This window comes from Diuraphis noxia, unplaced genomic scaffold (assembly GCF_037042655.1).
Source record: "Diuraphis noxia isolate RWA-SAM2 unplaced genomic scaffold, SU_Dnox_SAM2 contig0001, whole genome shotgun sequence".
NCBI lineage: Eukaryota > Metazoa > Arthropoda > Insecta > Hemiptera > Aphididae > Diuraphis > Diuraphis noxia.
The window spans coordinates 84084751-84112704 of NW_028301711.1; the positions used below are offsets into that span (position 1 = coordinate 84084751).

Below are 27954 nucleotides of genomic sequence, written 5' to 3' on the forward strand. Positions count from 1 at the left end.
GCACCTACAAGTTTGATTCTACATTTTGAGATTCCACAGCACAGATCACAAACTTTGCAAACATTATTTTCAACAAATCAAAATGTTTGGAATACATTAGATGACTACAAATGCAATAATTGTAATAACATCGGAGGTTCTGAAGTTAAACATCAGATAATAGTGGCAAATGAGTATATAGCAATTCAACTAAAACTATTTATTCCAACATTTGTAAATGGTCAATTTGTTCCCAACAAGATAACAGATCTAAAACTTAGTGGTGTACCCACCTCTATTTTGGAAATTGCTGGAGCACAATACCAAACTCAAGCTGCTATATTACATATGGGAGAAAACACGAGTTCTGGCCATTACATTGCATACCTGAGACAAGGAACTTCCAATTGGGTTTGTGCCAATGACACAATACTTGCAGAAAAAAGATGGCCAAACAACAGCAAAGATGTATATGTTATCATTCTAAAAAGAATGTAAAAATATTTTCCAATTTGGAAAAAACAAAACATAACACAGCTAAAATTAAATTATAAACTTAACCTGTATACAATTTGATTGTTATTGGATTCAAAAAGGAACGTGTAAACCGCCAACTATTCACTTACATAATATTATGTATGAGTTGCCAGTCCCAAGCCTGGATAAAAAGTGTGAGGGTGCTAACCTTATAATAATTGTTATTTTTTAACATAAGCAGAAACCTAGATTTTATTTTTATTTAAATAACATTGAACTATATATCCTCTCTTCTGACCTTAATACCTTATATTATGTATGTATGTTGAATACGAATTCAATCCTCCAAATACAAACAACAATATTAATTGTGCGGTCTTTTAGATTTTCAACATTTATTATTTATCGCCTAGGATCATAACTTATATAATATCAGTTCTACAGCAAAGTCTATCTTCCAGTGTTAAGTATATAGATGACTTTAGCCTGTATAATAAAATGTTATTTTCCATACATAATTTAAATTGTTTGGGACATGTTATTCTGTAATTTTGTGTCAAGTATAAAATTATAATATACAGTTACTAAAAATAAATAATCAGATTTTATTTAAATTTATTTATTTATAATACTTTATATTTTACATTGTACATTTATCTATGATACAACTCGAATACTAAATATTTATTGAATATATTGTAATACATATAATACATTAAAGGTAAAAAGTAAATATTTAAAAAGCCACTTATTGTATGTGTCTATTCTAATTTATTACATTAAATTTATTACTTTTTACAGATTCAAAATATTTTATCAATTTAAGGGTTGAAAATATATGAATCTTTCAATGGCCTTCATTCGGTTTAACAGTGCAAACATTTTTATTAATAGATATCGTTGATGTACTATGAACTAGGAATTTTATAAACAATTTGTCATTACTCAATGTGCTGTGTAATAGAAAATTCTTACACAATGCTGTATCTATTGAACTTAGAATTAAACAAATGTATTAATCCACTGTTAATTTTATGAAATAATATATGATAAAATATGAAAAAAAAAATCCTTTATTTAATGATTTAATTTGAATTATTAATAATAGTCCATTGTAATCTGGTCAAATTTATTTGGAATACCTCTATACTAAAGTCTACCAGTTGAGAGGCAAATAACAATTTGTACTACAGAGTATAACATCAGCAGAGCTTGGTTACACTATAATATGCACATTTGATGATACAATTCAGCCATTAGTAATATCTAAACAATAAACAAAATACATAATTATTAGTAAATATTAAGTAATTTAATGTGATAGGTACTTATTAAACTTACATAATGAAATCTTTAGGAAATGGCTCGTCTTGATGTTATATGTAATTATTACACAAGGAATCAACACGACGTAGAATTATATTAATTTAAAACGATTACAATTAATAGTTAATACATTAGTCATGGTTAATTCATAATAGAAATAAAATTTTGAAAACCGTAATCAACCAAGTACCAACGTCAACATACGGAATGTAAACAAAACATAAAATATATATCAAGATATCTACTATTACGATTTAAGATATACCTAATTCTTAAATCGTGTCTACAATCATGCTTTGGTATACCAGCTGGTATATGTATATCTATGATAATATAATGTATTATGAATTATGATAACTACATGCAATGTTTTTGGAAAAATTGATTAACCCATGACAAAATATAAAGGTATGTCAGCAACAATACGTGTTTGAATCTTGCGTGCGTATTTCCACTTTTCCTATGTGTTAGGTTCTCCGATATTAATGCTTTGGTATATGCAACCAATGAGAGGCGGAGAACGTAACACACTGTAAATACTAAAAAGTGAGAAATATGCGCATAAGAATGTTGCTGACATACCTATTTATTTTGACATGGAATTAATCATTCCTTATGCAAAATGCGTCCTAATTGAAAAATAAAATATTTGTTTAAAATAGAATATATGACAATATTTAAATATAATATATCCTAGACTGACAAATCATCTTCATTCAGAATCGTTTTTCGTATACAATGATATACCTATCATTGCATTCAAATTTAATCCCATCCATTACAGTAACCTACTGTACAGCAGAGCGACATCCACGACTTACCCGCTTTTTTTTGTGGATTTTCCTAACATTTTCTTTCATATTAACAGAAAATAAATAAATAGCCAAATTAGTCAAGCAGTTTTAGAAATCGGAGGGAACCCGTAATAAAAATTTCCAATTCGATTTTATATAATATAATATATAGGTAGTAAATATTAACAATATACCTACTGTAAACGCACGAAAAGGTTAAATCTTAAATAGTCGTTAAGTTTTCTGAAATTACCTGCAATAGCAACTTTTTTTTTTTTTTTTATTTAGAAAATTTACAATCTGTATTACATAACACAATAGGTAAAATAGATGACTGACATAACACTATATATACATAAAATAAAATATAACATGAAGCACAAGATGAGGGAAATCATCCAACGATGGTGTACCCTCCTGAATAGCAACCTTACAAAAGAACAAATATATATACCTAATGACAGATGGCGCCAATAAATTGTATTTTTGAAATTAGTATTTTTCTGGTGGATTTTCTTACTATTTACAATTACGATGAACTCCACAAAAAAAGAATCAGCCAAATTTATTGGTCCCGCGTCCCGCCGTAGGTTATGAGATTGGTCGTTTAAAAGTTTATGCGTATAATATATGTATAAAAGTAATAAATTGAGATAAAATCTATCCTTTATCTTATGACGGAGACCAAAACACACACATACCTAATAGGTAAATTATTACCTATTGAATATGATCATTATTATATGAAAATCGGTTGACTGGTTTCAGAGTCTATCGCGGAAACACCCGTCCTACTACACAACATTTTTATAAAGATATGTAATCCTAAATGGTATTTTTGGTGCAACTATACAAGTTATTAATATACCTGTATAATATCAATTTTTGCGTATTTCAATAATATGCAATTAAATCCAGTCTTTAATATAATAATTATTATAATATATTGTCATCTACATAATGTATAATACACAATCATTATACGACTGATTATAAATAAAATATATCGATTCCGGCTGCTTGTATTTATAGATGATGATCCATGTTGTATTATGTGATATTATATAACTGCCTATTTTATTGTATATTATTATTATTGTAACAAAATTATTTTTTCGTAATTTTTGCGTGCCGTAGTGTGACGACAATAGTAAATAGTATTAATAATAATGTATTAGAATATATATGCATTGCTGTTGTACAGTTGTATTATCATTTATCGATTATATTGATGTATATTATTTTTAATTCTATACTGAATTAAAATTTAAAACATAATAATGGGTAATTCCGTGTTTTGTTGACGACTTATTGACGTACGCGCGTTCCGTACCGCTATCAATCGCTGCGGCGCTGTCGCCTTTCTGTGAATAGTTATATCATAGGTTATATTAGTCGTGCTTATACTCGTGTCCGTCCGTCGTTTGCAACATGACAAAATAGATAGGTATGTCAGCAACGATACGAGTTTTGGTCCTGTTAGCGCATCCCACCGTAGTCCCATATAGTTCCCAGCCATAGTCGTGGTTCGCCTCATTTCATTGGCCGTTAAATTACCCGCCAAAAATACAATTTTGTAATATTAAAATCATGACGAGATAATAATTATGATTTATGAATAATACGAGCTTTTTACTATGACAAATTACATTTTATCATTTTCTTGTATGACGTCTGACGTAATTTCTTTTTATGTTATTCGTCGATATCAATGTATTATGATATTTTAATATAAACAAATACAATCAATTTGCGAATTATTTGTTGTTAATTGTTTATATTAGATTATATAAGTTGATTGTGTTTATTTTATTCTGCATAAAACGATTTACATAGAATAAGTAAAATACTCCTATTTATATATATATATATATATACAATAAATACATATAATATTTACATTTTTACACACAAAATGCCAATTTGTGAGTTTTTTGGATGTGATAATGGTAGCAAAAGAAAAAGTTTGGTGAAAAATCCTAAAATTATGTTACATCGATTCCCAAAAGACCCAATTTTAAGGGATTGCTGGGAAAAACAAATACACCAATATGGCCAAACAGATGCAGATAGGAAATCCATAAATTTTAATTCTGGTAAAAACAAATAATTTTTAGTAATAATATTTACTTTAGTATCCTACTTGACTTCCATATTTATTCAACATTAAATAATTATATTTAACGGTTGTTTGTTCTTTGCATTTTGCAAATGATAGTTATGTCATGTCTTCCGGAGTATTTACCAGTACCCGACCATACGGAATTTAATATTTATTGATAACATGTGATAACATGAAACGACCTAGAATATTATATTCACCAATGAGAAGAGGCGAACCAGCTAATAGACGGGGGGTGGAGTGGTTGGCGAACACGATGCGTATCAAAAAGTTGCTGACATACCTATCTATTTTGTCATGGTTTGCAGTCGTCTCTCGTCATTAAAACCAGTAAACCACGTGGACACGGTACCGTATTCATAGATACTATATGAATCCGCATTGAACATAATAATAATATTATATCTGTTGTACCGTTGTACCTTGTACGTTTGTCTTCGAAACTTCCCAAATTCCGAAACCACGCCATTTCGTTGGCCCATCAGGTGCGTGTTAATGTGCGAAGCTATCAAATAAAAATATCTTGTCTTTAACTATATTATTAATATGTAGGTAAAACCATAATGCATATTTTATGTAGGTAGGTATATCTATATTAACGAATATTATTCTTTATTTCATACCTACCTATACAATAATATAATGGATTTAAACGTTCAATAATATATAATATACGCTGTGGATATACACCCGACTATAGTCGGGAATATAGTAGACGCCCGACCATGGTCGGACTGATAGTAGGCGCCCGACCATGGTCGGACTGATAGTAGACACACGACCATGGTCGGACTGATAGTAGACACACGACCATGGTCGGACTGATAGTAGACACACGACCATGGTCGGACTGATAGTAGACACACGACCATATTGTTATGAAATGCGCGGTGATTTATATTTGAATTTGTAAAATTTGTTATTTAAGCTAACCTTTGAGTAAAACCCAATATTTTATCGCATTTATGCTATTAAGATAATTTTTATTGTGTTCTATTACAATAGTAGATGAAGTGACCTATATAAAAAAATACAAAAGATTATCATGTATACAATAGACCTGAAATATAAATACACAATATGCAAGAAGTAAACCATAACCTGGTTTTATTAATACATTTGTCATACAGTTTACTCTTTAACACGGAAAGTGACTAGTGTTTTTGGTGATTTATTCATATTTAATTTTAAATAATAATTAAACAAACAAAATGTTAGCGGTTGGTCAGTTATTTGATTCTTACTCTGACTTTCAAAGTGAATTTGAGAATTACAAAAAAACATTTTTTTATGATTTTTCCACAAGCGATTGTTGCACATTAAATGTAGCTCGTCAAAAATATCCGAAAAAACTACAATTTACTCCAGATAATTTAAAATATTATTTTATTAAATTTATTTGCATTCATGGTGGTACTTTTAAGAAAAGTAAAAAATGTGAAGATCTACGATCCACATCGTAAGTATTATCAGTCTTCATACTCATTACCATAAGGTTTGGACATTTATACTATTTTATATTATTTAGCACAATGAAACAAAATTGTCCAGCATTTATCTATGTGAGAGTTACTAGCGATGGCATGAAGTTGGAAATATCAAAAATGGACGAAACACATAACCATGAGACTTCTGCATTGTTGTTTTCCAATTTGCCAAACCAACGGCGCTTAGCACCTCAAATGAAAGTAGAAGTACTCGAACTTATGGATATGAAGGCAAACAAAAAGCTGATCCAGTCCAAAATCCACACTGAAACTGGTAAAATGGTAACATTAAGGGACTTATCCAACATACATAGTACAGGTACATGAAACACAGTCTTATATTAAATTTTAAAATCTCATTATTTTACAGAGATAAAAAAGCGAGGAGTTAAAACTTTTGAGGAAACAGTGGAAGACGTTAAAAAGCTTTATCACTGCAACGTTGAACTGTTCACCGACCATGAAGGGAATTTCTTGGGCATGTTTATTCAGGACTCAAGAATGAGGGAAGAGTTTCAAGCATTCCCCGAGGTGATTATCTATAAAATGAATACATTATATTATATAATATTAATAAAATGTACTTTATGTATATCTGTGTAGATGGTTTGCGCGGATGCAACGTACAAGTTAATAGACATCAAAATTCCATTATATGTTTTGTTAATCGAGGATGGCAATGGTCAAAGCGAGATTGCAGCTCTTGGATTGTTGGTCAATGAACAGCGAGATACATTAGAATGGTTTTTTAACAAGTTTAAAGAATGTAACCCAGCCTGTTCGATGACAAGAGTCTTCATTACAGATAAAGATATGAAGGAGCGTACTGTAATTAAATCTTTATTCCCACAATGTAGACTGGTGATTTGTTTATTCCACACACTACGCACATTTAATCGAGAAATCACCTGCGAAAAATTAGGAATAATTCCAGATGAAAGAGATGCAAGTAAAGGTATAATCGAAAAGTTATGTTATTGCAAAAGCGAAAGAGAATACCAAGATATGTATACCATTTTTTTAAGTGAAGCTCCTCATGCGGTAAAAAATTATTTTATTAAAAATTGGCATGATATCCGTGAAGAGTGGGTTACTGGATTGGCATTCAATAGTGGTAACTTTTTAAATGCAACTAATAACAGGCTAGAAAGCTTTAATTCAAAATTAAAATCTGTGATACCAACCTTTTCCAACCTTTCTGAATTCTTTAAACAACTATTTGTAGTTCTCAAGTGTGTTCGTTCGGAGAGGGATAGCAAAACAATTGGTATAATCCAAAAACGTCCAACCAAACAGTTTAGAAACGATGACGAGTATAAATATTATACGCTTTTGACGCCATATGCATTTAATTATTTAAAACAAAGTCTAATAAGCACAGACAATAGTAATGTCCTTAGTACTACTACGGTAACTGTATGCTCTTGTGGATTTTTTAATTCGATGAAACTGCCATGTATCCATATTTTTAATAAACGGAGATCAACAAATAATTGTTTGTATGATGAGAAACTATGTGATAAAAGATGGACACGCAACTACTATTATAAGTCTCAAACAATTCTCAAAGAACCACTGATGCCATGTGAGGGTGAAACTCCTGTTTTTGTTGACATACAACCAAAAAATACAAAAAGACTATTATCAGCCAATGAAAAATTTCAAAAATCTTCAATCAAATTATCTAAATTAGCTGAAATTCTATCTATATCATCACAACATACTTATGAAAGAAGAATGGATCAATTGGAAAATATTATAAGTTTATGGAGCAAAAATGAAGAAATTAGCATTGTAAAATTGTCCAACATGCCGTCAACAAGTATAGTTAGTGAGGAAATTGATCAACCTGAAGAATGTTACGATCAAATCAATTTCAATCAATCGTCAGGTACCTATGTAAGAAAATACTAATTACAACATTATTTAACTTGAAATTTATAATTTAGGAAAAATTACATTACATAATGACATGCTTTCAACAAGTATAGTTAGTGAGGAAATTGATCAACCTGAAGAATGTTACGATCAAATCAATTTCAATCAATCGTCAGGTACCTATGTAAGAAAATACTAATTACAACATTATTTAACTTGAAATGTATAATTTAGGAAAAATTATATTACATAATGACATGCTTTCAACAAGTATAGTTAGTGAGGAAATTGATCAACCTGAAGAATGTTACGATCAAATCAATTTCAATCAATCGTCAGGTACCTATGTAAGAAAATACTAATTACAACATTATTTAACTTGAAATTTATAATTTAGGAAAAATTACATTACATAATGACATGCTTTCAACAAGCCTAGTTGGCGAAGCGATTGATCAACCTGATGAATATCAATTCAATGCCGGAACAGGTCAGTCAACAAGTGACAAAATTGATATTGTCCAAACTCCGAGCCAAACTCTAACTGAAAATGTTAAAATTGCCATAAAAGACATAAAGTTACCAATAAAAGTCAAATGCTGTGGTAGACCTAAGGGTGCAACAAAAACCACAATAGGTTTACAGATCAAACGAAAACCAGTTAAACCAGTACCATTTGTTTTACTAAATTATTTGATCAAGGAAAACTTGGTAATGGAATGGCTTACTAACAAGGCAGTTGTAAAAAAGGTGAGAAAAGAAAAATACATTATACAAGAAGAAGATGTCCAACATCCAGAAAATGTGTCAAATGGAATTGTGAATGCATTTGGATCACATGTATTCCTATCTTCTTGCACCAACGAATGGTTTTTCGTAAAAATGGATAGTAACTGTTCATTTGGTCCTGCCGATCAATACCACTCATAAATTTATTATAATTTGCAATCGGCTCTGGTTTTAGTTTTTCTTGGCCCTTTTTATTTTTTGCAAGTATCAAATTATTTTTAAATTCGGTAGAAATATACATAACATCCCGTTTGTCCTTCCATTTACCAACCAATACGCCATTAGAGTACATCGCTTTTGTTTCCCCAGGTTTTAATTTAGATTTTATTACGGCCTCAGGAATACGTTTTCGGTTAGATCTTAATGTGCCTGTACAGTATGTTTTCTTTTGTAATAATTGTTCAGCTAAATCAATGCTATTATAAAAATTGTCCATGTAGATTGAATGACCATTATTCAATTTTTCGGACATAAGATGTAGCACTACGTTTGCAGCATGACCTCTACCTCCTAAATCATCTAAAATACCCGTATATACAGAAAATTTTATAATAAGTCCATTTGGTTCGGTAAGCATATACAATTTTACACCATATTTATGGCATTTATTTTGTATATACTGTCGAAAAATAAGGCGACCTCTCCACAATACCATTGATTCATCGAGTGAAAGCTCTTTATTTGGGTAGTAAATATTATTCATTTTGGTATTGAAATAATTTATAAGAGGGCGAATTTTGAAAAGTCTATCGGTAGGAATATTTTCAGAATGGTCAGTAGGATTCTGTGCAAAATGAAAACATCTCAAAAGTAATAGAAAGCGATCGCGACTCATATAATTTGAAAAACATGTAAAATTAAATAAATGATGTTTTTTCCAGTAATCGTTTAATCGATTTAGTTTGATTGTGCCAGAGTGAATAACTAAAGAAATAAAAGTTATAATTTCATCACGGTCCGTAGGTTTCCATTGAGATATACGAGAACGCTCTGCAGCACCAACTCGTAAAAATTCAGACTCGGCATAGTTATTTGTTTCTCTAACTATAAATTCAAAAAATTCCTCATCAAACAGCATGAAAAAAAAATCAATAGGTTTTCCGTTTTCGGGTATTGGTACGAGTAATCCTGGTTGTTTATCAAATGTAAAATTAGAAAGATCAATTTCATTTATTGTCCAAGTGTTATTAGTTGTTATTGTATTGGGAAATTCGAGATTTTGTTCAGTAGACATTTCATATCCAACGTCCGAAGTCGACGAAGAATCGGAATCACTTTCACCCAAATAATCACTGCCAGAATCACAATAATCAATATTTTCATCATCAGATTCAAAAAGAAGTCTTTCAATTTCATTTTCAGTAGAACGGATATCAATATTTGTACAAAGTCTTTTGAGTCGAGAAGAACCAGCATTATCAGAACTATCCATATTTAATTTCAGTAAAAGAACAGCATAAAAAACGATGAAAAATAAAATTTATATACGTCAACTCAATTTATATTTACGTAGTTGATTAGCTATCGTATAATTATACAAATAAAACTACTCACTTATTGGTACACGTGCATACTGGCTGAATAACCAAAGAAAAATAAACTAAATATGAATGCATACGATCGATATCAATGGATACTAAGTACAATATGTCTATATTTAACATACAAAAATAATAAAATTGTGCTATGATATTATAATAATATTATCATAGACATATAAAGAGATGGACTGCGCTTTCCTCACCCCCCGTCCATTAAAGGCAAATCAACTATTCAGAGAGAGAGACAGACTAATACTAAAGGGTATCATGGATTATAAAATATTATCATATCAATTCTTCCAAGCTTTATTCTATAAAATCTAAATAAATATAAATAAATAATCTGAAATATTTTCATTTTTTACTTTAAATCGTGCTATGGTTTAAATATTTATTATTTGATAAACCTTGGGATTTGGGAAGATAATATTATATTAATCAAATTTAATCTCATGTGGTTTTTGAATTAAATCTTAAAATTATATATTTTAAATCAATTTCAATTTATTTATTAACATTAGTATTCACTAGCACTGAATTGACATATATGAATAATGTAATTGAATATATAAGTGGGTTTATTACACGAAAATTGCTCAGAACTGTGTCATGCCATATATGTTTAAATGTATTGACCAATACTGGTCATAATGTATTAAATAATACATTACTAAATATTAAAAATAGAGGTGGTTTGATTAAACCTTCAGAAGATATTGTATTAATATGCAAGACTGCTGAATTAGTCTTTAGATCTCATCAACACTCATTATCATCCTTAAAATCTAATATAATTCAATATCTTACCATAAAGGCTTCATCAAAATTACAAATTAATAAACTTTTCAATCAAATTTCGGACCACATTTTAGATCAATCTCCATTGAATAATCATTTACTTCAAATTATAAAAATCACTCTAAAAACATTTTATACAATTAGGCTTCATCACTTTAATAATAGTATTAGTGAACCCAAGGAAAGAATTAGATCACATTTGACAAAAACTATACATTTTAGGAATCAATAGTATTTTGTATAAATGTATACTGTACCTAGGCATTAAATTATTGTCTATTAATGTATTGCTTTCTTGTAATTATATAAATAGTTTAATTAGATATTATAATATTAAACATTGATGTTGACAATTATAATTTATATTTTATAATATTTAATTAATAATTAGTAATTATTAGTTTTTACTTACACAGCACATACAAATATACAATATTGGAACGATTATAATTTTTTTTAAATTTGTATATACTAATATATTGTATATTAAATTATTTTATATTTCTATTTAATGTTTACATTTATTTTGATTGTAAATTGTAATCACTAATCAGTAATCACTATAATTTTTATTTTTTATATGGAATAATAAAGTTACATATGTCGTTTACTCCATGCCAACCTGTAGTATATATTTTTCTCTCTTTAACAATGATGACTTGACACCTCTCTCTCTAAGCGCAGTCCATCTCTTTATATGTCTATGAATATTATGCTAATGCCTATTGCCTAATAATAATAAAACAACATGATAAAAGTAGGTAATAGGGAAGTACATAAATAGACAACAAATGGTTATTTTTAGAAACGGTTTTCAAAATTATGTTTAAAAATGTTTGTAGATAACGCTGACAAAAAATTAGCGCACTGGTTCTAACGCTGACTGAAATATAAGCTCATAACAATCGGTATATCAGATGACGCCAATTGGCGTCGACCGCACATAAAGAGTGACGTTATTGACGCCAATTGGCGTTGTACGCAGCGAACGTGTTAAAAATAAACAAATAGCTATGCCAATAATCCATTCAAATTGTATTTAAAGTTTTTTTTTACACTTAAAATTGTGATAATCATGATGGATTTTTATATATTTATATTTTATACTGTAAATAATGAATGTCCCTAGTAATATTAAATATTCAAACTAGATGAGTTATATTATATATATATGTATATAGTTATTATATAGGTAGGTAATAATATATTATAATTTCTGTTTTGGTGTTAAAGTTAATTTTTTAAATATAGTTCTATTATAATAATGTAGTCAGTGGTGGTATTTGAAAAGGACAATTCGGTTGAGCCAGTTCCATCATGTTGGTATATCAATGGTAGATGCTTTTGGCCAAAAAATTCAAAGCACTGTAAAAAATTATTAGAGAGAAAATCCATACCAAACACCATTGAATATGACTTATTTACAGCTTGCCGATTATCTCTAAACATAAGTAAGTTTATTTACCTGTATTACTTCTATTCACCCTTGAATTTAGTTTTGGCTCATAAAAATAGAATATTGTTAAGTTACTATTGATTACAGATTTTACACTACTTATAATTATAATCTGTATAAATTCATTCTAAAACTGTAAGTAGGTAGTTGCTGGAGTAATTTTATTGTTCGATATATTTACTCTTATCATTATAAAGTAATACATATTATTTATTCCCATCTTATTTTAGACAAATTATTATAATAGTAATTTATAGTATTTATAATAAAACATATAATAGTATACAGTGTACCGTTAGCCTAACCGTCGCCAATTCATTTTTTTTTTTTTTTTATTCATAATGTATAATAGTATTAAAATTGCTTAGATAATATATTACAGTGTACTCTTATATTGGTGAAAATATAACTCATCGGTATCAATAAATATATTTTTATTTATTATTTTTAGATAGTTTAACTGTAGCAAGACAAAAAGCTTCTAAAGCTCAAATATCCTCAGACCTTTCGTCAGCTGATGATGATATTCAAACCAGGAAAGAGCGTAAAAGAAAACAGTCATCAAGTTTGTCACCTGAACTACCAAAAAAAAAAACCATCACAAGCCCACCATCTGGTAAATTAATAAATCTATGTATACAGCAGAAATCATTTATAATGGTACCACTTGTATTGACATATACCTATCAGATTTTGTGACCTAAAAAAGTAAAGGTCTCGGCAAACCCCCTATATGTGTGTTGTATATACTAAATATTATTGGTTGTTATGACTATCAGTTATTCAGTTATTATGATGTTTTTTAAACATAATTATAAACAATTTCTACTGTATTACTGTATTATTTTATAATTTAGGTATGTATATTATTATGCAATGTGCTAATACTATTATTCTTAATTTTTAGATTCTAATTGTGAAATAGTAAATAATAGTCATCAGCTAGATGAAAATAAAGGTCACATAAAAAGTAACTCTGATATTACTACACCAATAACCAAAAAACCAATGATAAACCGAAATTTGTTTGATTGCTTCTCTGAACCCGCCAACACAAAAAAGAAGATTGCTCTAAGTAAATATATTTTTACCTTTTATACAAGGTGATTCTTTTATATCATAATAACCACTCACTATTTCAAAATAAAGTATTTATGTTTTTGAAAATGTTCTTTTATATAGTTTCAATGACAATAATACTTTTTGAAATAATGAGTGGTTCATGATAAACGAATCACCTTGTATAATATTAATACATGAGTATTTTCTTAAAATGCAACTAAATAAATTTTTCATACCATTGTGTGGTTTTAAATTTTATTTTTTTGTAATCTTGCTGTGTATTACTTATTAAAAGTTAAATGAATCTTTAAACCCATATATAATAATACCTAGCTATAGTAATCTTAAGAAACATTGGTATATATTATATAATAACATGTTGAACAAAATGTCGGTGCTTTGAATTGTTGATATAAATACTAATGATTTTGATATAAAAATCAACAATACATCTGTATTTTATATTAATATATGATTTAGTTGAATTATATTGACTTTTTTTTAGAAGTATTTTAATTAGTTTAATTATTATTTGTGATGAAAAGTATAAATAATGTGTATATATACTGCAATATTGATCTTCAATTATATCTTTCTATATTTATTTATATTACAATAGATTCACTATTATTTGACCAAACAAAATACTATACAAAATCTAATTTGTACAACAATTGACAATTCTTGAAAATCTCCAAAACTAAATATTTTATCTATTATAATTCTGTAGTTATATTATATAAGCACGCATATTAGATTAAATTATACATATACTTAGTATTGTAATGTTTATATTTTATATTAAAAATCAAATTTACTTACTATGTTTTTTTTTTCTGTATAACTATAATATAGATAGCGATGATGACGCTGGAGATATTACTGATATTGATTATACAAACTGCAAAGACATATTTGAGGATCAACATGATTATGGCTCGAGCAGTATTTATATTTCATCAAATTCTGAACCACCACAAAAGTTGGCATCTTTTTCTCAAAGTAATAATACATATTTTTTTTATATATTAATATGGAGTACAATTATTTGTATGATAAACTTTGGATTATTTAAGGCAATGGATGTAAAGTAGAGAAAAAATCAACAAGTTATAAAAATAGTATTAATAATATTAGTGCTACTCCATCAACATCAAATATAAATAATATAATTGAACGTAATGATTCTTACAGCTACAGTGAGTATTTCAAAATATAAGAAATGGCTATGTTTAATTATTTAAATTTGATTTAAGATTATGCTAAACAAACCCTAAGAATAGCTACAAATCTTAAGTATGATATTAAACGTCTTCATGATGGTCAAGACTATCTTAAAATGATGGTAGATAAAATATTTAGTCAACTAAATAATCAAACAAGTTCAAGTAGTGACAGTCATTCCTTACATCATTATGATGTACCACATATAACAAACGAGAATGATCTAAACGAATGGGAAGATACTATAATAAAAGACTAGTCATATTTGTCAACAATTGTAAGAAATAAAATTAGTTGAAACATTGTATAAATGTATTTATATCATTTAAATATTTATTTATTATATATAAAATTAATGTTTTTTAGGCTCAACAACTTTCACTTATGGGTGGCCAAAGTATATCAGAAACCGTAAGAAAGCTAATGCAAAGGTTATTTTCTGATACCTTTTTAGTTGACTACTCATTGGTTTCAAAGGGAAAAAAACATTTTCTAGTTTAAGGAGCTGTGATCTTATTAAGTGTAAGTTATAAAGAATTTGTTAATATTATTTATAGACTTTATAGTTTCATATTTATATGATGTCACCAATCAACAAATTTAAATTAATAATAATAAGAGGGTTTATCTAGAGAAATAAATAAGCTATTATATACTGACATTAGATTAAAATAGTATAATTTTTACATGCATAATATTTGTGTACAACAACACCAGTTAGATAGTGCCATGCTTTTTTTTTAACCACCATTTTTCCATTTTCTACTAAAACCAACTGGTCAAAGAAGTAAATGTGTTAAAGTTAGTAAAAATAAGTTAAGAATTGAGTTATAATTATTTATTATTCCAATTCTTTGATGTAGAAATTGATGTATAAATATTTTTTTGCATAGTACTAATCTATAGTTTATAAAAAAATTAATACTTCATTATTTTATTTTTAATATATTCTGATAAATATACTTATTTAACTTTCAGTGACACTAAGGACCGGTCTTACAATGTCCGGTAAAGTCTCAGTTAACGCTAACCAACTGATAACCGATTTTATTACCGGACATTGCGTAAGAACCAGCCTAATTCTATAATAGAATTATAATATAATATGCTGTTGCCCGTTATATAATATATGTTATAGCACTTATAAATTAAAATGTACAACTTTTGAAATTCTACAATATATAGACATTTCTACTAACCAATGTAAATAATATATTTACATAAAAAAATGTTATTACAGAATTAAATTTAATACATTTTTATCTCGCATGTTTATTCATTAATGAACTTATTATCTTTAAGTTAATATTATGTATTGTAATCTTAGTTTAGAGGATTATATAATTATTTTATATATATTTCAGTGGCAGTGAGAAAAGTTCCCATATTTCAAAATGCTTCTGATATTGAAATTGAAAAGCCTTTGAAATCATTTATGGCACAAGCATCTGCTAGATTAAAATGAAAATCAATGAAAACAAAAGTTATTCCAACTACCTACTCTCAAAATACAGCCGCAGAAGAAAATCTATAATTAAAATGTAGTTACTGTTAATTTTTAATATTTACTTATAAAATATTTACTGTTATTATAGACAGTTATGAACATTATATAATTTATAAGTTAGTACATTATTAATAATATACTTTACAAAGTACTGCCTCAGATACGATTCAATTATTTATAACTTTTACTTGAATTTTTTTAATATTTATACTGACAACATTTTTATTTTTAGTCATTATTATACATTTCTTTATTCATGTATTTTATACAATATTATAATATATCAAAACTTCCCCCCAGGTAATAAAAAAGCTTTTATAACTTTTAACTTGTTTTTTATTAACACAAAATTTAATATTGATATAAGACATTATTTTTATTATTTTGCTTTTGAATACAAGATGTGTTATTATTTATGTATTGTTTTTTTTTTTATTTAAATAGGTACTGTCCTAGATAAGATTCAATTACTTACAATTTTTATTTGAATTTTTTTTTTTTAATTTTTATACTAACATAATTTGTATTTTTAGTCATTATTATATATTTCTTTATTCATGTATTTTATACAATATTTATTATATAACAAAACTTTCCCATAAGTTTTAAAATATCTTATTATACAAGAAAATATTTTACAATTAACTTGAGTTAAACATTTTGAAAATATATAATTCCGATGTGCTTAAGATATATTGCATTGAATGTTTCAAAAATATTTACTACAATATTTTGAAAATAAATAGGTCAAACGTTTTGAAAACATTGGTACTTCTACCAAAATATATTTTGAAAATATTTTTGTAATATCTTAATATTTTCCTCAAATGTTCTAAACATATTTTGAGTATATAAATGTGCAGTTGTATATATTTTGAAAATATCTTAAAAACATTAATTTGCTGTGTGGGTGTGTAGTGCTTAATAGTACTAATTAATCAATGATTAACGTAGTAATTCATTATTAGATTCTATTACATTGAGTTTGAAGAAATGGCTCCAATTTAATGTCGACCCTTTAGACGAAGTTCTAGCCAAATGGAAATTAACAACCGAACAACGACAACGTTTTTTTAGCAATGAATGGTACTGAAATAACTGATATATTAGAACAATGGCCTATTTATAAACAATCTTATGCTCATAAATTGGTATAGTATATTTGTTGAAACTTGCACAAAAACAAATTTGTCTCTTAAATTTCATTTGTATTGCTTATATTTTATAGATTGATATTGATTTTGAATTTATTTATCCTGGTAAAAGTAACAATTTATTTGACAATTGGAGTGCTTTTGTACATAAAATAATACCTTTTATGACAGTTAAAATATAAGATGGACATAGTAAAGATCTTCTTAAACAGATGCTTGAGCTCCCAGAATCTGATTTAGGTATTATTTACAAAGTTTAATTTTAAATTTTAATAGTTAAAATAGTTATTTTCAATGTATTATAATTTATAGTGTATTATTGATGTGTACTTTTCGTTCAACAGTTGTTTTGAATATTTAAGCTACAATTTATTTTATTTTTTATCTTGTTTCAGAAATGAAAAATGATTTGATTTTTGCATTGCTAAATTCACTAATTGTACCAACATCGAAGACAAGCTATACAGACAGGGAAACAAAAAGAAAACGTTATATCAAAACATCAATTGCTGATGGACGAGAATCATTTTTGCTTTATGTTTCAACATTGAATGACTTATATGTTCAAATACAAAATCGAATTGATCATTATTTCAATACAAAAGAAAAGTTGCAGCCATTCATTTGTATCATTGGTTCAAGTTATGTAAGTTGTGATGAGTTCTATGCTCATTACTTCGGAACCTATTATAAATTTAACAACATTGTCCGTGCTGTCGACGTATGCTTTAAAATATTTCAAGTTTTAAACTATCCACATCAAAGTGAGCTAGTTTGGACATTTATTCAAAAATTTATTTATCAAATAGATACAAACAGTGATATACAATGTTCTCCACTTGCTTCTTTGATATCAGATTTAAAAAAACCATAATTTGTTTATATTTTATGATTCACATTATCACATTTTTAAGTATTATTAAGAACTAGTTTTAATTTAAGTTTTTTTCATTATTTAATATCTAGAAAATTAAAATGAATTTCTATTGTTTTGTTTGTAATTTAAGACTAAGTGAGCTAGAACAATTATTTGTACATTTAAAAAGTGTTCATTCTATTAAATCAAACAGTCTATATTCATGTTGTGTACCTAAATGTAAACAACGTTTTTCTTCATTTCGATCATTTTCGAAACATATGAAATTAGAACTACAAAATAATGATCAGAAAAATTATGATCCACCTTGTGTTTCAATTAATAAAAATCAAATTTCCAATAATGAAGATAAAAAAAAAAATTTAGATGTCAATGAATCAATTCACTATGTTTCTGATAATAATATACAGCCAATAAATTTGAATTACCTAAATGATCATGCATTACAACTGTCTTTACATTATTATGGCAAAATCAATTTTTCTAGGAAAGATGCAACTGAGGTACAGAAAAATATAACTGTCTTAACTAATTGTATTGCTAAAGAAATTGAATCAAAAATATTAACTGCTTGTACTGACCCTTTACAGATAGAGATAAAAAACTCGCTTATAAAAATAATTGATTTCTGTAAAAATCCTTTTAAAAACATTGATACTGAATACAAATTTTTAAAACATTTGAAATTAAATAATTTATATGAACAATCTAAAATAGTTACTATAAATAATACAATTGAAAATACAGTTATAAACAGTTCAAACACAATCGATGAAAAAAAGTTAAAGGTGTTTTATTACCACTAACATTTCAATTCAAAAAGTATTTTGAATTGCCTGGTGTATTCAACTCATTTCTGGATAACCATAATTCAATGAATTCAGGTACCGAGTTTACAAGTTTTATAAATAGTACACTATGGAAAAAAAAGTATCATTGTACCAGGATAAATTTATTATACCTTATTTCTTATACTTTGATGACTTTGAGATAAACAACCCTCTTAGTTCACATTCTTCATCAATTTTAGGAGTGTACTACTCTTTTCCCTCAGCTCCACACTTTTTAAGTTCTAATTTAAAAAATATATTTGTTGCTGCTTTATTTAAGTCAAAAGTCTTTTAAAAATAATCGTAGATATTATTATGTTTTGCAGTAGAAATAATCTTGCTCTTAGGGGTCATTCAGAAAAGATTTTAGACTCGAAAAAAGGAATATTTCTTGATCTTATTGAACTTATTAGTCATTATAATCCGATTTTAAAAGAGCATTTAATAGCGCTTAATGTGGGAAAATCTAAAATCAGTTATTTTTCACCAACCATACAAAATGAATTTATTGAGTTGATGGGAAAAACTGTTAAAACTAAAATTCTTGAAATTATTAAAAAAAGTAAATATTATGCTATATTATTTGATAGCACTCCTGATTTTTCTCACAAAGAACAGTTATCACAAATTATAAGATACGTACAAATTTCAAATAATGAAGTAACGGTTGAAGAAAGGTTTATCGATTTTATAGAAACAAAAGAAAATACAGGAACTGGTCTGGCTTCCGATATTGTTGATAAATTACAAGTTGATGGCTTAAATATCAATAATTGCCTAGGACAGAGTTTTGATAATGGGGCAAATATGGCAGGGAAAATTAAAGGAGTTCAGGCAAACATTACTAAACTAAATGAATTAGCAGTTTTTGTACCTTGTACAGCGCATAGTTTAAACCTTATTGGCGTTCATGCTGCTGAAACTTCACCTGCTATGATAACTTTTTTTGGAAGTGTCCAGAAAATATTTGTATTCTTTTCTAGTTCTACTTCAAGATGGAATATGTTAAAAAATGTCATAAATGTTACTTTAAAGAAACACAGTGATACTCGTTGGTCATCAAAGAAACAAGCCATTTCAGCTTTGCATACTAATATCATAAGTATTGCTACGATATTAAAACAAATGAGGGACACTACTAATATGAACTATGACACTATTGATGGTTGCAATCAAATTTTACGCCTAATAGATCTAAAATTTCTGTGCTTACTAAATATATGGAATAAAATACTTACGCATATCGATAAAACCAATAAGTCTTTGCAAACTAAAGATATTACAATTGATATGGCAAGTAAAATGTTAAACGGTTTGTATGATTCTATTCAAGAAATTCGTGATAACAATTTTGAGGATTCGTTAAAAAATGCAAAGAATACTGCTATCGAAATGGAACTGTCACCCGAATTTCTAGAAAAACGAAAGCATAAAATAAGACGAATGGATGGAGAAGAAGCAATAGATGATGGTGCTACATCCGTCCACGACAAAATCAAAAATGATTTTTACATGGCAGTTCAAACTCAATCTTATCGAGTTTAAAATGGCGATTTAAAAGAATGACTATTTTATCTAATGACTTTGAATTTTTATGTGGAAGTAAGCTATCGTCAATGGATTTTGATGAAATTAAAAAATGGACTAACGATTTAGCAATCAAATACGACAAGGACCTCAATGGATTCGAGCTTTGCTCTGAAATGGAATGTTTTAAACACCAGGCTTCTGCATTGATGACCAATTTCTTAATAGCTGCACCGATTGATTTATTAAAATTTATTCATTAACAAAACTTACAAGATATTTATCCTAACATAGAAATAGCGTTAAGAATATTTCTCACTATTCCAGTAACAACTGCTAGTTGTGAAAGAAGTTTTAGTAAACTTAAACTAATAAAAAATTACTTAAGATCAACTATTGGACAAGAGAGACTCACAAGCATGGCACTTTTATCCATAGAACATGCATTTTCTAGACAAATTTCATATGACGAAATCATCGATGAATTCTCTAGCCTTAAAGCAAGAAAAGAAAATTTTTAAAGTTCAAAATTACATTGTAATAATAACTGATAATTATTTAATGTTGTATTGCCTAATTATATAATATATAAAAAATAAAAAAATATATCATTTCGTATTTTCGTCAATTTTTTAATCGCTTAAAAGGCGCATTTTCCTAGGTTGGCCAGGGGCGCTAACAAGTCTTTCTACGCCACTGCAAAAGATGTCAAGCAAGTTGGTAATGACAGAACATTTTATAATTTAATTGAAGAAATTAATGATTTAGAAACAATTGGTATAGAAATACAACTACCTAACCAAAGTTTAAAAGTGTATTTTGGGAATGGGACATTTCGGCGCTGCCGTTTTGGCGCTGCCATATCGGCGATAGATATTTTCGGCGCTGCCGTTTTGGCGACGCCGATTCGGCGATAATTACAAAATATATATTATATAAGTAGACAAATAAAAAAATAAAAATGCACTATAAAATTCCATTTAAATTATATTTATTATAATAACAAAAAAATTGGAAAAAAAATTTATATTTTATTTTTACAGTATTGTTACTATAATATTTATTAGTTGTTTAGTTCTGGACGTACTAATTGGTTACTATTACTGCTAGCTATGATAAAATTGTTATCGAAGATAATTTGTACCTATGTATGTGTAATGTATATATGTACCTATAGTGTAATAAAAATAATAATAACAGATACCTAGCCAATAGTAATGGCAATAATTTGAACGGAAAGGCCTAGCTATGATAAAATTGTTATTGATGATAATTTGTCATACCGTCTCATTCTAAATTATAAGTCCACGGAAAAAGTTAAAAAAATTTAGAGACACAGACAATCGTATTTATAAACTAGTTGATAGATACGATAAAAATGACATTCCAACATTTATCAGGGGAATATCAAATAATATAGCGTTGAAATAAAATGTTGACTATAATTGTATAATCACTATAATTGTTAAACTAAAATTGTCTAAAGACTAATTAGTAATTAGTAATTAATATTAATTGACTATATTATTTTTTTTCCTAATAATATTTTTTATGAGACCATAAATTAAACATAATTTTTTACTAAAAAAATTTGACTATTATATTATTGTTATTATGTTATTTTTTTTTCTAATATTTTTCACGAGACCATAAATTAAACATAATTTTGTACTAAAAAAATGTTCACTATAACGTGAATATTGTCATTATCGCCAAATCGGCGTCGCCGAAACGGCAGCGCCGAAAATATCTATCGCCGATACGACAGCGCCGAAATGGCAGCGCCGAAAAGTCCTAGACCCGTGTATTTTTTATTAGGGTTGGTGATTGGTGATAACTTGGGGTTGAATTGTGTACTGGGATTTTCTAAATCTTTTTCTGCTTTACATTTTTGTCGATTTTGTCAAAATGATAAAACAATTACTGGTAAACTATGTACTGAAGTTATTGATAGCTTGCGCAATAAACATAATTATGACGAAGATGTAGCTAAACTTGATTTTACACAAACAGGGATCTGTGAAGATTCAATATTTAATACTATTTCATCATTTCATGTTGTTGAAAATTATGCTGTAGACCTAATGCATGATTTATTTGAGGGGATCTGTGTGTATACTATGAATCATGTCATTTTAAGATTAATAGAATTAGGGTACTTCAACTTAGATACTATAAACAATCGTAAACAATGTTTTGATTACGGGAATACAGAAATTGGTAATATTTCCCCACCATTAAAGTACAATAATTTAAAAAGCATAAAATTTAAAATGACAGCAAGAGAAATGCAAACGTTTATTCATTTTTTTTCTTTAATTATAGGAGATCTAGTTCCAAAAAATGATGTAACTTGGATATTTTTTATCAACTTTGTAGAAATGATAGATTTACTTTTACTACCAAGTTTTGATAACTGTTCAATTTTAAAATTACAAGAACACATTGAATATAATAACAAAACATATGTTGAGTTATTCAATGATAATCTCAAACCAAAGCATCACTTTTTGACCCACTATTGTTCTATAATCAAACAATCCGGCCTTTAAGATATTTATGGTCATACAACTTTGAATCAAAACACCGCCAGTTAAAAACATATACAAAAAATATAACTTCTAGAATTAATGTTCCCATATCACTTGGTTTTAAGTATTCATTATTTTTTTCTGATTTTTTATACAATTTTAATATTAACGATTATTATTCTTTTAAATCCTTAAGCGAAGAAATGCCATATGTTGAATATATGAAGCAAATAAATAATTCTTTAGCTAATAATATATTTTTAACAAATGAAGCTTTATGTTATGATAAAATTATGCATGCTAATACAATATATAGTATTAACCATGTACTTGCTACTTTTTATGAAAATGCTTTAGCAGCATATATTATTAAAAAAATTGTTTGTGTAAACAAAAATGACATATATGTTATTTGTAAAAAATTAAATATTATATGTTATGAAAAACATTTAGCATGTTACCGAATAAGTAAATCTATAACAGATGAATACACCATACAAAACATTAATTATTTTCATGGACCTCCAATTAATCTGTATAATATACCCATGTATACTAATGATCATGTAATTAGGTTAAAACATTATTTCTTATAAGATTATTATTTATTTAATAAATTACCTAATTTTGTATTGTATAATTTCATATATCTGTATAATTATTTATTATTTATAATTAGTATTTAAAAAATATGAAATATTGTTATTTTTAAAAATTGTACATTTTTAGTAAGAACTTGTAAAATAAACGGTTTTTAAAGTTTTAATATATTTGTACTTTATTATAGTTATTTTTCAGAATTTTTTAATTTGTTTGAAACATACATATATAATGTATAATATGTATATGTATATGTATATTATGTAATTAGGTTAAAACATTATTTTCTTATAAGATTATTATTTATTTAATAAATTACCTAATTTTGTATCGTATAATTTCATATATCTGTATAATTATTTATTATTTATAATTAGTATTTAAAAAATATTAAATATTGTTATTTTTAAAAATTGTACATTTTTAGTAAGAACTTGTAAAATAAACGGTTTTTAAAGTTTTAATATATTTGTACTTTATTGTAGTTATTTTTCAGAATTTTTCAATTTGTTTGAAACATACATATATAATGTATACTATGTATATATATATATAACAAAACATTCAATACTAAACATTTTAAAACAAAATAAATGTGCTTCGTTTTAATAATAAAAATATCATTGATTACAAAGCAATACTTTTTAATTTTATGATTTAATTTCCTTATATTTAAAGACGATATATTTTTGTTTTAAGTAAAAGAACTATTAAAATAATTAAAATTGAATAATGAGTTAAAATAAAATAGTTTTAACTTAACTATAAAATTCTCTTAGTTTTAAAAACATTGGGTCTTAATTATAAGCAAAAATGTTTTTAAAATAATAATAGTTTAACAATTAATTTAATGTATTTGATTTTTGATTTAATGATTTGATTTTCTTCTTTTCAAAAGTATTATATTCTTATTACAAATAATATATGTATTAAAACAATGATAAATGTATTAAAATTGAAAACATAAGATTTCATTGAATTAAATCTGTACATTGATTTATTTTTATGATGAAATTTCATAGGCTCGAAATCATCACCTTTTTTCTTTAAATTTACAGTCGTTTTTCATTAATCCTACTACACTTTTCTCTGAGTGCACCTAAAGCACTATACAGCAATGCAACTCCCTAGCTAGGAAGGAAATATGTAGCACTCACTAAAGAGAAAAAAAAAATGAAGTAAATAATTTAATTTGGTTTGCCCAAAGCAAATTAAAAATAATTATGACCTAACAGTACTGATTAAGAATAATAATGATTTAATGTTAATATTTAACTGGAATGAGAAACAAATTTAATTTATATTAATATAATGTTATATACTGAATGTTGGGATGTCTTTAGACAATTTAATTAGTTGTAATGAAACAAAATATAATAATGATAATCAGCCTCAACTGTTATGATAATAAGAAAAAGAAAATTAGAATATTAGTTTATGATATGTAATATGTTACATTTAACAGGGGCCCTAGGGGGCTGGAGCTACCTACACACACCTTTCAACACAAGCACAGTCTTAGTCGTTTTACATAATTTGGGGGAGTAACAATAATAATAGGGAACACTATAGGGGAAAATTTTAATTAATCATAATAGGGAAGCACTTTAATAATTTATAGGGAAACATCTTAATATTTTTTTTTTTTTTTTAAGGGAACCATTTTAATATTTACTTTATATAGTGAAAGCAACATAATAAATTTTTTTTTTTTTTTAGGAAAATAACTTAATGATTTTTTGATAAAATAAACAATTTACAACTTAATATTTTTGATAATTTAATTTTAATGAGCTTTTTTGCAAGAGAAAAGAAATAGTTCGATTTTTTTTTTTGTATTAATATTTAATTTATTATTTTAATAGAAAACATGACGATTTAATTTATAATAAGTTTTCAATAATGGATTTTTGTGTGCCTACCAAGGGAAATATATTTTAATTTAATTGATAATAATAATGTGGTTTGACAACCAACCGATTTAAGTTAATGTATATAATTTTGACCATGAGGTCTTGACAAAATATAGGTAATAATAATATAAAATCGACCATGTGATCTGGGAAAAAAACAAAAGTTATCGCGCCCTAAACAGAAATGAACCTAACAGGGTTATGCATGGGAGGGAAAAAACGGGTCTAGGGAACATAACAGGGTGGGGTTTACAAGGGGAAAAATATTAAAATCATACCAAAGGGAGATAGACGGGTCGTTGCAGTGTCCGGAACTTCGATGCCGCAGCTATCCGCCAAGCCGTCACCGACAAACGCCTCTGCCGCATCCGGGACCAGCACACACCAGCAGGAACAATTTCTGTAAAATGCATGTGGATAACAATCGTGTATGGGGGGGGAAACATAATACAAATAATAATAAGTTAATTTTACTTTGGTAGGGCATCATTCTGCATATTAATTTGTTACAATATATTTTTTTTTTGTTACCAAAGGTAAAGAGAAAATTTTAATTTTACTTTTCTCTTGCACAAGAGAAATAGAGAAAAAAAAAATTAGTTTTGATTAAAAAATGTGGGGGGTTGGGGAAAGGTTGCTAAGAGGGACATGAGAGATTGATTTAAGATGTTTAATTATTACAGGGGACTTTTAGATTTGAAGATTGAGATAGGTGAAAATTGCCATGTGTTTGCCATATTTAATTTGTTAATTACGAAGTTATTATATAAGAATTCTGCCATTTTTAAAGAGATTTTATTATTAAATTTTAGTTATTTTTATTTTTATTTTTTACGGGGAAAAGAGAAGAGAGAAAAAAAAACAGTTTATGAATTATAAGGGGAATTTTAGGACTGAGTCCTGTCACGGTCGCCATATGTGAGAATCCGGAGCTTTTTTAGGGCTCCGTAAACCACCCACAATGTAAGGGGAACACTTACACCGTGACCTAGGAGCCGCACCGCGTGATGACCCGAGGGCCAAGTCGGTGGAGCTCATAGGCTTTGTACACGCAACGACAAATGAATGCCGAGGATTTATTTATTTAAGGGGAGAAAAAGATAATATTAAAATAAAAAGAATAATAGATGGGTTATTAATATGTATAATAATTGTGGCATTAAAATATATGGTAAAAATTTAACATTATAATGAATAATAATATGGCAATTTTAACAGAATAGGTATAATAATTTGGCACATGGCAAATATAAAATAATTATAATTGGGCGCATGGCAATTACAAAATAGTAATAATTTGGCAAATATGAAATGATATATGGTGGCACATGGCAAATCTAACAATATAAAATTTGTCGCATGCTTTCCCGGCCCACGGGGTGCGACACACCATATCACTCGTGGTGTGTCCTCGCAGGGTTACCGGGAAAACTTGCTGGTAAAGGGGGGACCGGGGAAATATAACATATTACGACTTTCGACATGATGAGCTGCGTACTCTGTGTTGTCTGGAGCTGTTGGCCGCCTCCCGGGCCCTCATGGCTGGCTTAGCCCATCATCGTGGTTGACGGTAAGCGTCGAGAATGTTGGACAATCGGTGTATACCCGATGAGGTCGGTGGATGTAAACAAATATCAATCGGTTGGCCGCGTGGTCCGTGCGTTGATCGTCGAACAGACGGGTGGATGGTGTCGACCAGGCAGGTGTGGAGCCGTGAAAAAACAAGTACCGGCCAGGCACAGCGTAGGTGAAAAAGTGTTTTTTTTTTGTGCGGAGACCAGGCGACGGCGATGGTCCGGTGCCGGCGACGGAGCTTTTCGGTGTTGATGAGGTGGGGCAGGTCAGTGTCGTGTATTAGAGGGAATTGTTACAATAATTTCGGGTCGTACGGCATGGCCTGCGGGCCGTACCGGCGGACGCGACGAAAGCGCTGGAGGTGACGGGCGGCGGGCAACCGCGGCACGTCGGCTACGAACACTGCATGATGAAGGGGGGAACGGGGAACATTTATTGCATAACACTGCGGTCATGTGTGCATTAGCGCGCGATATCTACTTTTATTACTAATGGTTATAAGAATAA

At 27.9% G+C, this 27954-nt stretch overlaps 2 protein-coding genes and 1 pseudogene across 2 annotated transcripts in view; 2 read left to right on the forward strand and 1 right to left on the reverse strand.

Annotated features, from left to right (window-relative positions):
• Positions 1-26273, reverse strand: part of LOC149062170 (uncharacterized) — a 44342-nt gene extending 18069 nt beyond the window's left edge. Inside the window, exon 1 of the mRNA XM_089216921.1 lies at positions 26151-26273. The gene's annotated coding sequence lies outside the window, so the exon portion shown is untranslated. The remainder of the gene's footprint in view (positions 1-26150) is intronic.
• Positions 13656-15466, forward strand: LOC149062171 (uncharacterized; annotated as a pseudogene).
• On the forward strand, positions 17520-20846 carry LOC149062172 (zinc finger MYM-type protein 1-like). The gene is made up of 5 exons (XM_089215244.1): positions 17520-17591; positions 17669-17705; positions 17990-18240; positions 18602-18606; positions 19892-20846. The coding sequence occupies exons 1-5, from the start codon at positions 17520-17522 to the stop codon at positions 20844-20846; spliced, it is 1320 nt and encodes a 439-aa protein (XP_089071370.1).
• Positions 26274-27954: the final 1681 nt, after the last annotated feature.